The sequence below is a fragment of the Zingiber officinale genome, chromosome 11B, assembly GCF_018446385.1.
Source record: "Zingiber officinale cultivar Zhangliang chromosome 11B, Zo_v1.1, whole genome shotgun sequence".
NCBI lineage: Eukaryota > Viridiplantae > Streptophyta > Magnoliopsida > Zingiberales > Zingiberaceae > Zingiber > Zingiber officinale.
The window spans coordinates 82,217,355-82,231,105 of NC_056007.1; the positions used below are offsets into that span (position 1 = coordinate 82,217,355).

Below are 13,751 nucleotides of genomic sequence, written 5' to 3' on the forward strand. Positions count from 1 at the left end.
ATCGAAAATAAAACAAGAATAAACTAAGAAAATATAGGCATTTAGATAGAAATCTGGTGAAGATTGTCTCGTATGACATGCATTTTGAAGTGCCTCGTCATTATATATTATGTATTTTCAATCTAATTGATCATTGACCATGTTCGTGAACGTTAACTTAATCGTCAATCACTGAACTACAACGAGAACGATGATGTAGTTGGGAGCCTAGACGAAGGTAAACAAAAAGAAAATGGTTAGAATGATGGCAAGGGTTCCCGACATAGCTATTTTGATGCTCAAATTAGAGGATGAAGAAAATGAGTATTAAAGTTTCAATATACATAGTTATACATGAGTACTTGGATACCAGAAAAAATTACATTTTATAAGGAGATAAGAGACTTTTTCATTCTCTATTTCTTTCCGTATTGTCATTATTTAATTCCTTAAATAATATAAGAATGATTTACACCATTGCTTTTTCATGAAATAATCTTAGATTCATATGATGATTTGTTCTTTTTCTGAAATAGTCATGTGCCCTATGTTGTTAAGAGATCGGGAAGCCAAAGAGACAGTGACCCAAAAGTCGGGAGCCAAGAGGCTAAGGAGTTGGGAGGCTTGAAAGTCGTGAGACTGGAGGGTCAGGGGTCGAGAGACCAGAGAGGTCGGGAGGCCCGAGAGTCAAGGGTCAGAAGGTCCGAGAGGCTGGGAGGCCCAAGAGTCAAGGGCTGGAGGGCTAAGGAGCTGGGAGACCCTAAACTTTCCTTTGTTTGAACCACCTCAGCGGTTTTCACTAATATTCTCTTATCCACATAGCGTCTACTAATCATTGTCTGGATCACAAGTCTCTCCTTCAAGTCTAGTTAAAAAAGATGAGATGTTGGTGCGGGAAGCATCCGACGATCGAACCGGTATTTGATTATGTCAAAGGGTTCAAGTTAAGTTGTTTTGTTATCTAATGTGCTTAAATAAGTTTGCAGGAAAATCCTAACTGCGGTTAGACAGGTGAAAAATCCTAGGGGGTGGTAACCCTAGGTCCTAGGGGGTGGTAACCCTAGGTGGTAGAAAACCCTAAGGGGCGATAACCTTAGGTCCTAGGGGGTGGTAACCCTAGGTGGAGGAAAATCTTAAGGGGGGTTAACCTTAGGTCCTAGGGCGTGGTAACCCTAGATGGCGAAAAACCCTAGGGGGCGTTAACCCTAAGTCCTAGGGAGTGGTAACCCTAGGCGGAAAAGTCCAGTCAGTCTGGAGGATCGTTCTGGCATCAGGTAATCTCTCCTGAGGGGAGTAGGTGAGGATGCGTTCCTCGGAAAGAGAGAACAGTAGGCGTCGGTTCGACATAGGGTTTCCGGTAGGAAATCCGAAGTCAGAACCGGACAGTCTGGAGACTGTCGAACACTTCATTTAATATATTTATCTGTGCTAAATTTATTTTTGCAGGATATGTTTGTGTTTTGGGACTATCATATCTTGCAGGTACAAAAGAACAAGGTTTTTCCTCGGATGAATAGTGTCCGAGGCACCTTCATGGAGCTTGGAGGCGCCTCGGGTGCAAAGGGATTAGCTGGCTACGAAGTGAGGCTTGAGGCGCCTCAAATGGAGTCTGAGGCGCCTTGGACAACTTTGAGGCGCCTCAAAGGATTGATGGAGGCGCCTCCAAGCAGGGATAACGAGCAGGCAGCAGGGCTTATTGCAGCGCATGACTCGAGGATAAAACTTCATATTTGAGACGCCTTGGAGGAGCTTTGAGGCGCCTCCAATAGCCTATTTAAGGCAGTCTCGAGGCAGCAGCAACATAATCACATTACAAGCAACCCTTCTGCTACGAGCTGCTAAAGAGACCTTCCGACGAAGCTACGACTTGACACCGACAACCCGGAGCTCTGAATCTGCGATTTCTATTGTTGTCGGTATATTTTTCTGTATTCAATTGTACTTCATTTGTAATCATTTTACGAAATAGTAGGTGTTGTCCAAAGTAAACGTTCAACGAACGTGAGCCTTGGTATAGGAGTCGCACAAGGTTCCAAACCAAGTAAATACCCTGTGCCCTTGTATGTGTTTGTTATTTCTTTATTATTTCCGCTGCTAACTCTCGAACGTTTTATGATTCCGAAACGAGTGAAAGCCACGAGCGCTATTCACCCCCTCCCCTCTAGCGCTTATCGACCCAACAATTGGTATCAGAGCGGGGTTGCTCTAAATTGGTACAACTACCGTTCGAGCATTTTTTTTTGTCGCTTTCTCGTTCGTATAGGGTATTGATAAAATTCATTTTTTCCCTCCAAAATTATTTTCGAAAAATTCATTTTCATCTCTTCACGGTCTATTAGTATCGATAAAATATCGAATTTGGCAAAATTTGAAATAATATTTTTTAATAATATTTTTTTATTTTTTTATTATTTTTTTCTCGAAATTCATGAATTTCTATTTCTATCCTTCTACCACACTACTAATCCAGGATTAAGTCCTGGGACAAGTTTTTTGTTCACTTTTTCGTGCAAGATTCAATGGCTCTCCAAGAAGGCTATAGCACCACTCGTCCACCGCTCTTCTCCGGTGAAGACTTCGGCTACTGGAAAGGCCGAATGGAGTCGTACCTGCAAACCAAATTTGAAGTCTGGATGATCACCAAGATCGGGCTCGAACTACCAACTGACGGCACTGACAAGCCACTACCATTTGAGAACTGCGACGCGAACATAATCAAGAAAGTCGAGGTAAATGCCAAAGCAACGTATACACTTCAATGCGGCCTAACCAATGAGGAGCTGAACCGCGTTGGCCCATTCTCAACTGCAAAAGAGCTATGGGAGAATCTGATTGAGCTACACGAAGGTATTCCTGATACGAAAATAGGTAAGCATGTTTTAATAAACAAATTATTTGAGCAGACTAATACTATTCCGGCCGAGGAAGGTGTTGCGTTATTTGCAGGAACAAGCAAGATGAAGAAAGCACTGAAGGCAACATGGTCTGAGTCATCAGACGAATCCGAATCCGACGAAGAAGAGCAAGCGAGCCTTCTCGCTCTACCAGTACTAGCACATGTTGCTGAAACCGAGTCCGAGTTCGAGTCCGATTCAGAAACCGAGAGCGAATCAGACACCAAGTCCGAGCGAAGCCATGGATCCGTATTCGTTTCCGAAGGTTCTAAACCCACTGTGAGTTCTTTAATTTCTAGTATTAACTTAGATGATTCAGAAAATTTAGTTCCTTACTTACTAAAGAAGTTGGCTAAATCCAACGTCCGAGTCAAGTCACTCCAAAAGGAGGTAACATCCCTTAAGGAAGTGACTAACTCGAGTCCTTTAACTGAGCCAGTTCAAATTGGAAATTCAACCCAAGTCCAACAACTTGAGGAAGAAAATTCTAATTTGAAAACTCAAGTTAAAGAACTCAAGAACATGTTGGAACAGTTTACTTTGGGTTCCAAGAATCTTGATCTGATTCTCGAAAAATAAAAAGTCGTTTACAACCGATCCGGACTTGGATTCAAGACTAAAAGGAAATACCACTCATATTTATCACTCGTTAATAGATCAAATAGAAAGGTAGTCCAAGCATGGGTACATAAGTACAACTTGGTCAATCAAATTGGACGAACTTGGTCAATATTGGGTCCCCAAGGATCAAGTCTATTACCTTGATAGACCATATCGAGACTATGATCCAGGGGGAGCTAGAAGAAAAACTGTATTAATAAAAAGATAAACCATTAAAAGAACATAATTAAAATTAATTAAAAATTAAATTAAATTAAAACTAAATTAAACTAAATTAAATTAAATTAAAACTTAAATCGAATTTATAAATTAAGTAAAAGTATACACAAATCCTAAAAGGTAAATCAATAAAGTAGGAGGCTTCAGAATAGCTGACATCTCTAAAAATAATTTACATGACAGGATAACCCAAACCAAGCTACCCCCGGTAGGGTAATTAAAACTAATTAGAAAAGGAACAAGTTTAACTTGACCTATGGTACTGGTGAAATTTTGGATGATAGTATGTTAGAGAAGCTTAGTCTATGCATGTCTAGGAAGATATGGCTTCGACCTGATGCATTTGGCTAAGTGGAAATAATCGAAGCTACCTTTTATGGATCCTAACCAGTTAGACCAAGGTTTTGTATTAAGTTCAGTGGATAGGACTATTTGGAAAACCTCGAAGGCATGGTTACTTTAATGATGTCCAAGTGACTCACCATAGCCCAGAGGTTTATCCAAAGAATGCCTATTTGTTGAGCCCAAAACTAAACCTGAATCTAACACAAAGTTAAACCAAACCCTATAATTGAACCTAATTCATCTCACAAAATTATAGGAGTCCCTGATTTAAAATTTAGATTGGGTGAGATGACTAAGGGTTAAATTGAATTGATAATTAATAATTCAAATCTAATTAATAATTAAAATTAAATTAATAATCAAAATTCAACTTAAATTAAAAATTAAATTAAATTATTATTTAAAATTATTTTAAAAACTCATTAAAAATTCTTTTAAAAATCTTTTTCAAAATCCTTTTAATCTTTCAAAAATTATTTAAAAAATTACTTTAAAAATCTTTTAAAATATCTTACAAATCATTATAATTATCAGAATTAATTAACTGATTTAATTTTCAATGACTTTCAAAATTAATTAATTGACTTAATCACAATTAATTTCAATGACTTTCAAAATTTTAATTATTTTAAAATGTCGAGTAATCTTCAAATTATATTTGATTCGAAATCTTAATAATAATTAATTTTTAAATTATATTCAGAGTTTTAATGATAATTAACTTTTAAATCTTCAAATCATATTGTCAAATTATAATTTTAAACTCAATTTTCAAAATATTTATAATTTTAAATGATTACTCATTTGAAATTCAAACTCAAAATTATTTTAAATATCAATTACAATTTAAATAAAGACAACTTTGTCTCATACACACTCATAAGCTGAACTTGCTTAATAGTCTAGAATGAGTGAGATGATAAATTAGGAAAATAATTATCTTTAAAAACATGCTTGGACTCTAGAATCCACAAAACTTTTAAGGCATTAATCAAGGGGAAATGAAGGAAGTCGAACTAAGTTTTTTTTAATATTTCCAAAAAAAAAAATATCCACAAAAACTAAGTACTAAATTTATCAAAGTGTTTTTTAAGTTTTGAAAGTTAAGTACTCAGACTAAAAGAAAATCCTTTTAAGAAGTTAAGTATTTATCAATACTTTTAAGGGTTTGTCAAAATCTTTTAAAGGCTTTTCAAATTTAGCTACGTGTTTACCAAAGCAATTATGTTCAAATGCTAAATTTTGCTAAGTTTTTTGTTGAGAGCACTAAGTATTTTCCAAGGCATTTCCTAATTTAAGTAAAACAATTCTTTTTTGAAACACTACGACATTAGATAAAGTGCTACTCCTCAGGGGGAGCTTAAACTAAAATAAAATAATTATTCTTTTCTCTTCTTGGTATTCTTTTTGATTTATGTCAAAGGGGGAGACAAAAGTCAAAGTTAAAGAAAATTAAGAATTAAGAATTTAAACATAAAGAGGAGCATAAGTTTTACAAATTTTTACATTCATGCTCATGTTTAAATTTCTTAATAATTTCATATTTAATTGTCATATTTTTACTTAATTTTGAACCGTGTTGCCATAATAAAAAAGGGAGAGATTGTTGGTGCGGGAAGCATCTGACGATCGAACCGGTGTTTTGATTATGTCAAAGGGTTCGAGTTAAGTTGTTTTGTTATCTAATGTGCTTGAATAAGTTTGCAGGAAAGTCTTAACTGCGGTTAGGCAGGTGAAAAATCCTAAGGGGTGGTAACCCTAAGTCCTAGGGGGTGGTAACCCTAGGTGGTAGAAAATCCTAAGGGGCGGTAACCTTAGGTCCTAGGGGGTGGTAACCCTAGGTGGAGGAAAATCCTAAGGGGCGACAACCTTAGGTCCTAGGGGGTGGTAATTCTAGGTGGAGGAAAATCCTAAGGGGGGGTAACCTTAGGTCCTAGGAGGTGGTAACCCTAGGTGGCGAAAATCCCTAGGGGATGGTAACCCTAGGTCCTAGGGGGCGGTAACCCTAGGCGGAAAAGTCCAGTTGGTCTGGAGGATCGTTCTGGCATCAGGTAATCTCTCCTGAGGGGAGTAGGTGAGGACTTGTTCCCCGAAAGAGGGAACAGTAGGCGTCGGGTTCGAGCTAGGGTTTCCGGTAGGAAATCCGAAGTCAGAACCGGACAGTCTGGAGACTGTTGAACACTTCATTTAATATATTTATCTGTGCTAACTTTGTTTTTACAGGATATGTTTGTGTTTTGGGACTAACATGTCTTGCAGGTACAAAAGAACAAGGTTTTCCCTCGAATGAACAGTGCCTGAGGCGCCTCCATGGAGCTTGGAGGTACCTCGGGTGCAAAGGGGTTAGCTGGCTGCGAAGTGAGGCTTGAGCAAGGGCGGAGGCACATAGTAAGGGACCGGGTCCCAATTTATTATCTAATTATATATATATATAATTTAAGTTTTATTTTTCTCTTATTTTGTATATCATTGAATTTTTAGCCCGGTAGCCCATGTCCAACTCAGCCCAGTCCATGTCCTGTTTAATATCTAACCTAATTCTTTGATTATTGGGCGGCGGACAAAACAAGATTTGCCTTGATTATTGGGCGGCGGACAAAACAAGATTTGCCTTGATTATTGGGCGGCGGACAAAACAAGATTTGCCTTGATTATTGGGCGGCGGACAAAACAAGATTGCAAATCTTGTTTTGTCCGCCCAATTTATTACCATAACATTTTATTTTTTTAACAAATTTAAAACGAAACTTAAAAAAATTTATTTACATTTTATTTTTTAATTAATTTAAAAGGAAACTTAAAAAAATAAATTGTAATTAATATCCCTAATTCCCTTTTACTCTTCGTCTATTTTTTTTCCTCCTTGTGCGTTTCTTGCCGCCGACTCCTTGTGCGTTTCTTGCCGCCGACTCATTTCTCTTCCGCTGTTGCTTCGTGATTACTACTGCTCTACAATTTCTGTAAGTACAAATAATTATTATCTATGTTTTAATCTTCAATTAAAATATTTTTTATTTTACTTTGATAGCTGATCCCAATTCCTTAGTTTTTTTTTATCACTGCTAATTGAAATGCATGCCTAATCAATAACCTAATTATAAGATTAAAATGCATTTCTAAATCCATCACAGTTAAATGTTTAACCGAATCAAATAACTAATTTGAAATGTTACAATAAACACAAAATGGTTTACTTTTATTTGTTTGCTTAGTTTCACTTTTTAACTTTTATTCTATTAATTATTTATTATCTGCTATGACAAGAAATACTAGTAATGAAATGCATAAATATGCATGATTAAATGCTTAATCAAAGTTTTTAATACAATGTTGAAATTAATTAAAGATTCTTTTACTAGATATATGGCCAAGCTTTAATTTTAATTTTAATATGTGGTTACGCTTAAGAAAGGGACAACATATTTCTATTTCTTTGTATTAATCTTTTTCTTATATAGAATTAAACCAGTTGGTTTCTTAATTATTTTTTTACTTTAAATAATGTTGAATTTTTAGCTATTGCAGTTGATATTGAATCTATTTAAGAGAAAGTGAGAATTATGTTAGAAATCATTATTTAAAATTTATAAGATTTTATCATGTCAAAATGTGTTTGTCCTAGGTTATTTTAATGTCAAATCAAGAGAGAAAAGGGGGAAATAATATTCTATCATTCTTTAAGCCAAGAATTGATAATCCTTCATCATCCAAGAGGACCGAGACTAATACATCCATTTCTAACGAAGAGTTCGAACCTCCTTCTAAATCTCAAAGAGTTGAGTTTGATGAAACTTCACTTGAACGAGATCCTGGATTGCGTATTCCCATGTGGAGACATCCTGTTAATCATCGTGATGAAATTAGACGAGCTTATATCAAAATGGGGCCATATCAACCCAAATTGCAGGAGTACCCACGGTCTGAATCAGGAAAGCAACATCGTCGATTTCAATATACATGATTTAAAAAATTCCCATGGTTAGAGTACTCTCCTTCAAAGGATGCAGCATTTTGTTTTCCATGCTATCTTTTTGAATTAAGTGAAGCACAACAATCTGCATTTACAATAGAAGGATTTAAAAGTTGGAAACGCGTTAATGATGGAGCCAAGTGTGCCTTTTTATCGCATATGGGAAGTTATAACTCAGTGCATAATAAATCTGCAAAATCAGTTGTTGATGTGATGAATGTAACTCAACATATAGATAAAGTTATGAATCGAGAATTTTCTGAACAGATTCAAAAGAATCGATTAAGACTTACGACAACAATTGAGAATGTCCGTTGGCTTAGTTTGCAAGCATGTGGATTAAGAGGTCATGATGAATTTTCAGCTTCTCAAAATTGTGGTAATTTCATTGAGATGTTAAAACTTTTGGGAAAATGGAATGCTAGTATTGGCGATGTAATCTTAGAGAAAGCACCGGGAAATGCAAAATATACCTCACCAGAAGTTCAAAAAGAAATCTTGCATATTATTGGTAATAGAGTCAGAAACAAAATTCGTGGTGAAATTGGAGATTCTAAGTTTTGTATTTTGGTGGATGAAGCGAAGGATATATCTAACAAAGAACAAATGGCTATAATTTTGAGATTTGTTGATGCTCATGGTTTTTTACGGGAGTGTTTTTTCCAAATTGTGCATGTTCATGACACCACAACTGCAACACTTAAGAAAGAAATATGTGATGTCCTCACCAGATATAATCTAGAAATACACAATATTCGGGGTCAAGGGTATGCTGGTGCTAGTAACATGTGTGGTGCTTTTAATGGATTGCAAGCTTTATTTCTTAAAGATTGCCCCTATGCATATTATGTACATTGTTTTGCCCATCGACTCCAACTAGCGTTAGTTGCAGCTGCTGAAAATGAGATCTCTATATGGCTTTTCTTTTCAAATTTGACGACTATTGTTAATCTTGTTACATCTTCATCCAAACGCAATGCCGAGTTACAATCTGCTCAAGTTAATGAAATGACACGTTCTGTTGTTGCTGGTGAACGCGAGACTGGACAAGGAGCTAATTAGATTGGTACTTTGCATCGAGTAGGAACTACTCGTTGGAGCTCCCATTTTGATTCTATTTGCGACTTAATAGATAAGTATAATGCAACTATTAATGTGCTTGAAAATATTATCATTGATGGTTCCTCTACTTCGATGCGTGGGGAAGCTGGTGGTTCCTTAATAGTGATGAAATCTTTTGATTTTATTTTTATTTTGCATTTGATGCATAAAATTATGGCGATCACAGATTTACTTTGTCGTGCCTTGCAACAAAAATCTCTGGATATCGTAAATGCAATGGATTTGGTCTCTACAACTAAAGCACTTCTTTTGACATTGAGAAATGATGGTTTTGATATTCTTCTTTCATATGTCAAATCATTTTGCACAAGATTGGATGTTGATATACCGGAGATGAGTGCTCGTTATAAGCATTCTAGTCGTTCATGCCAGCAAAAGGATGCCATCACAGTTGAGCATCACTTTCATTATGATATATTTAATGCTGCAATAGATTTTCAATTGGAAGAGTTAAACTCTAGATTCAGTGATGAGACAGTAGAACTTCTTATGCTTAGCTCTGCTTTGGATCCAAAAGATAATTTTAATCGGTTCAACATTGATAATATTTGTAATCTCGCTGAGAAGTATTATCCTGAGGACTTCACTGAACAGGAAATCCATAATTTGAGATGTCAGCTACAACATTATGAGCTCGATGTGGTTTGCCATGAAAATTTTCAAAAAATGTCCACTATCTCAGAATTGTGTCAAGGGTTATTTGAAACAAAAAAATTACAGTACTATAATTTGATCGACAAGTTGATTCGTCTAATTTTAACTTTGCCTGTTTCTACGGCAACGACAGAACGTGCATTTTCAGCTATGAAGCATGTTAAAACAGTTCTTCGTAATAGAATGGGAGAGGATTTTCTAACCGATTCTATGATTATCTACATTGAAAGAGAGTTTGCTTCAAGTATTGATTCAGATTCTATCATTGATGAATATTATACTTTGAAGAATCGTAGAGCACAACTTCGATAATGTGTATGTATATATGGATCATAAAATAATTTTTTTACTTTGTGAGTTATATGTGCTAATTAATTTTTTTCTATTTTTATTTAAGAAGTTGATGGTGTGAAAGTTCTTCAACTGAAAATTGCAGCTGGAGCACAATTCAAGTGGTTAGTTGATTAGATACATTTTCATGTTTGTCCCATTACTTGCTATATATTTCATTGGTCACTCAACCTTTCAAGACTTTTTATTTGTTTGTGTTTGCTACACCTAATATTTTGGATTAATGAGGCGAGATTAGTTTTCCTTTTTATTTTATTGAACTTTATACTGCTAACATTTTATACTTGTCCTCTCATGTTTTGCAGGATTCGACCTATAAATATTTCGAGATCATTACTGTTGATGCGGTTCATAGTATCATTATCCGCAATGACCCAAGGATTAACTCCAGAGTTATCAACTTGCTTTTATAGTTACCTTTTGTCTAGAATTTGATGTGATTTCAACTCAGAATTTTAGTTACCTATTTGATGTGCTTGTCTAGTTCATAAGTTTTGTGATTCTACTCAAATTTAGACTTCTATAAATCTTTTAATAATTTATATTTTGTTATATTTTTAGTATCTATCATTTTCCTATCTAGTTGATGAATGAGACAATGAGTGTAGTTGTTCTATTTGTCTTGTAAAAATTAGTTTCTAAAATATTTTTGTGGGATAATATTATATGTTTTTCTTAATATTTTTAAAAAAAAATATTAAGAAATTTAATGATGGATATTAAATTTCATCGCTAAACAACGGATATTAAATTTTACAGCTAAATTTAACGATGAAATCAAATTTTCTTTACAAAATGCATTAGCGATCAAAATTTTAATGACATATTAGTTTCTAATAATTATTTGTTCATATCTAATGCATATAAATAAATTTATTTTTCATTAATTTTTTTAGCCCGGATAGATTATAATTCCTAGCTCCGCCATTGGGCTTGAGGCACCTCAAATGGAGTCTAAGGCGCCTTGGACAACTTTGAGGCGCCTTAAAGGTTTGATGGAGGCGCCTCCAAGCAGGGATAACGAGCAGGCAGTAGGGCTTATCGCAGCGCACGACTCGGGGATAAAAGTTCATATTTGAGGCGCCTTGGAGGAGCTTTGAGGCGCCTCCAACAGCCTATTTAAGGCAGTCTCGAGGCAGTAGCAACATAATCACATTACAAGCAACCCTTCTGCTACGAGCTGCTAAAGAGACCTTCCGACGAAGTTACTACTTGACACTGACAACCTGAAGCTCTGAATCTACGATTTCTATTGTTGTCGGTATATTTTTCTGTATTCAATTGTACTTCATTTGTAATCATTTTACGAAATAGTAGGTGTTGTTCAAAGTAAACGTTCAACGAACGTGGGCCTTGGAGTAAGAGTTGCACAAGGCTCCGAACCAATTAAATACCCTGTGCTCTTGTGTGTGTTTGTTATTTCTTTATTATTTCTGCTGCTAACTCTTGAACATTTTATGATTCTGAAATGAGTGAATGCCACGAGCATTATTCACCCTCACCCCCCCCTTTAGCGCTTCTCGATCCAACATGAGAGTCTGATTCATTGGACTGTAGTATAATTAGAATGATCTCATCCGCCTCAACTGGTTAAGCCATGTGACAAATTCATTGCATATTTACGAAGAGATTATATATTAAATGCTAGCATGCCTCGGTCATTATATCCTTAAAAATAGCCACTCCTTTTAAGCACATTGCCTGCATCATCCACCTCGATTCCTGAGTCTAGAATGCATCAGTGAGCCTCCAAGGTTGCATCACATTAATATGATAGGACTCGCAGCAAGGAAGATTGTGCGTCTTTTTAACATGTAATGATTACTCTTGAGTTTTTACTTGTCCCATGTGCTTGATCCTACGGCGGAAGATTTGTCCCGCCCTTGCGACCACGAGGATCCAACGATCCCTATTGAATAAGTCAGGCTATATTAGTTCAGATAGAGCATTTCTGCACGCACTTGCTAATTTTCACTGCCATGTCTTCGTCTCCTTTCGTCTTCAAGTTTTGTTCTCTTCCTAGTAAGTTGTTTTTGTCCATCTTTACGAATTTTTCTTACATCAGTTCCTTCGTAGCACATTTCATGGTTGAAGAATCTTCTTCCATTCTTTGGTATAGATTTGCATCTTCGAGTTTTACTGATGCATCCCTAGATCGATTGAGGATGGCTTATGGAATTCCAACTGATTATCTATTGAGGTTTACAAATGGTAATGATCGGTCAGACCGTCCTCCTCCAGACTTTGTAACTTTCTTTTGAAGCCACATGCTGATCGGGCTACGCTTCCCTATCCCTATGTTCTTTATAGAAGTATCATAATATTTTCACATTCCGCTATCACATATAGACCCTAATTATTTCCATATTTTGACTGGGGTAGTAATTCTTTTTCACTTGTATCGCATTCAACTTTCTCCTCATTTTTTTTTATTTTTTCTTTTATCCAAAAAAGATGGAGGATGAAGTCTTCTTTTTCTCTTTCCGTTCTAGGATTAATTTGATCAAGGAATTTCCTTCATCCCATAAGGGATGGAAACTCCAATTCTTTTTTTTGTCAAACCCCCAGGCTCCATCTCTTGGTCAACTCATTGACAGTGAGAATTGCTCCTCCTCCAACTTTAAAAGACTACCACAAGCTATTGGACCTGTAGTTCAACAGCAATATCCTACTCAAGGAAGGACTACTGCACATGTTTGGGCTTAGCCCTGGACCAGCTCCTCTCATTAGTTCATTTGGTAAGAATCCCCATCTTCACATGTTTGATATCTAATTGAAGGCATGTCATTTTTTCTTGCCGACACAATGATGAGGGAACCTCTAAATAAGGTGATGAAGCTTATGGACGCAGAGCTGGAAGCTCATCGCATAGAAATCATCAATCTCACTAAGGCGACTCCTGAGAAAGGAGCATCATTAGTTCTAGCTGTAGGCCCAACGGAGGGGACTTCTCGATTGGTGGCAAGACACCAAGCCCGATAGTAGAGTCAAGGTCTTCTGCTGGTTGACCCGACACTTTGAGAACAACTTCATTTGTGGAGTTGGAAGCCCCCCTCAAAATTTTGAGGAAAAGGTGCCCCTGTCTGATCCCTTGGCTAAACAAATAGGCCCTTAGCTTCCCTTGTACAAATCCTTGTAAAGTCCTTAGCTTCACTGATTTGTTAGTCACTTCAACCACCAAATGTGTTAGTTAGATCGGAGGACCAACTAGCTAGGGAGCCCTTCCAATTATCTCATATGGAGGTGAGCCCTTCCAATTTTCCCGCCTCTTAATGAATCAGGGACTTCAAGCATGGAGGTGGGTCCTTCGCATGTTCCTCTAGATCTGAATTCTTCAAGACAATGGAGAAATTTGTTAGGTGAAGAAGTCCCCCTCGCCATGGAGTTATCCCAAGACCTAGTCCAAGAGGAGCACTGAATATACCTTTTTCTTTATGGTCCAACAACCCTCCCATGGAAAAATGGGGAAGCAACAACCAAAGACATGCCCACCTGAACTTTAGCAAAGGAACTTTTGCAGGATGGGGCCAGACACATGTCTCAACTATTAACATTTGGCCAGTGATACCCTAAAATTCATTAAGGCTGCTAAGATC

At 36.5% G+C, this 13,751-nt stretch overlaps 1 protein-coding gene across 1 annotated transcript; it reads left to right on the forward strand.

The window, feature by feature from the left end:
- Positions 1 to 8,187: 8,187 nt before the first annotated feature.
- LOC122034091 (zinc finger MYM-type protein 1-like) lies at positions 8,188 to 9,090 on the forward strand. The gene has a single exon (XM_042593218.1). It carries the CDS (start codon positions 8,188 to 8,190, stop codon positions 9,088 to 9,090), a length of 903 nt encoding a protein of 300 aa, XP_042449152.1.
- The last annotated feature ends 4,661 nt before the right edge of the window (positions 9,091 to 13,751 follow it).

What these genes read in the sequence shown, in the direction of transcription:
- LOC122034091 (XM_042593218.1), top strand. Translation starts at nt 8,188, where the DNA reads ATGGGAAGTTATAACTCAGTGCATAATAAATCTGCAAAATCAGTTGTT.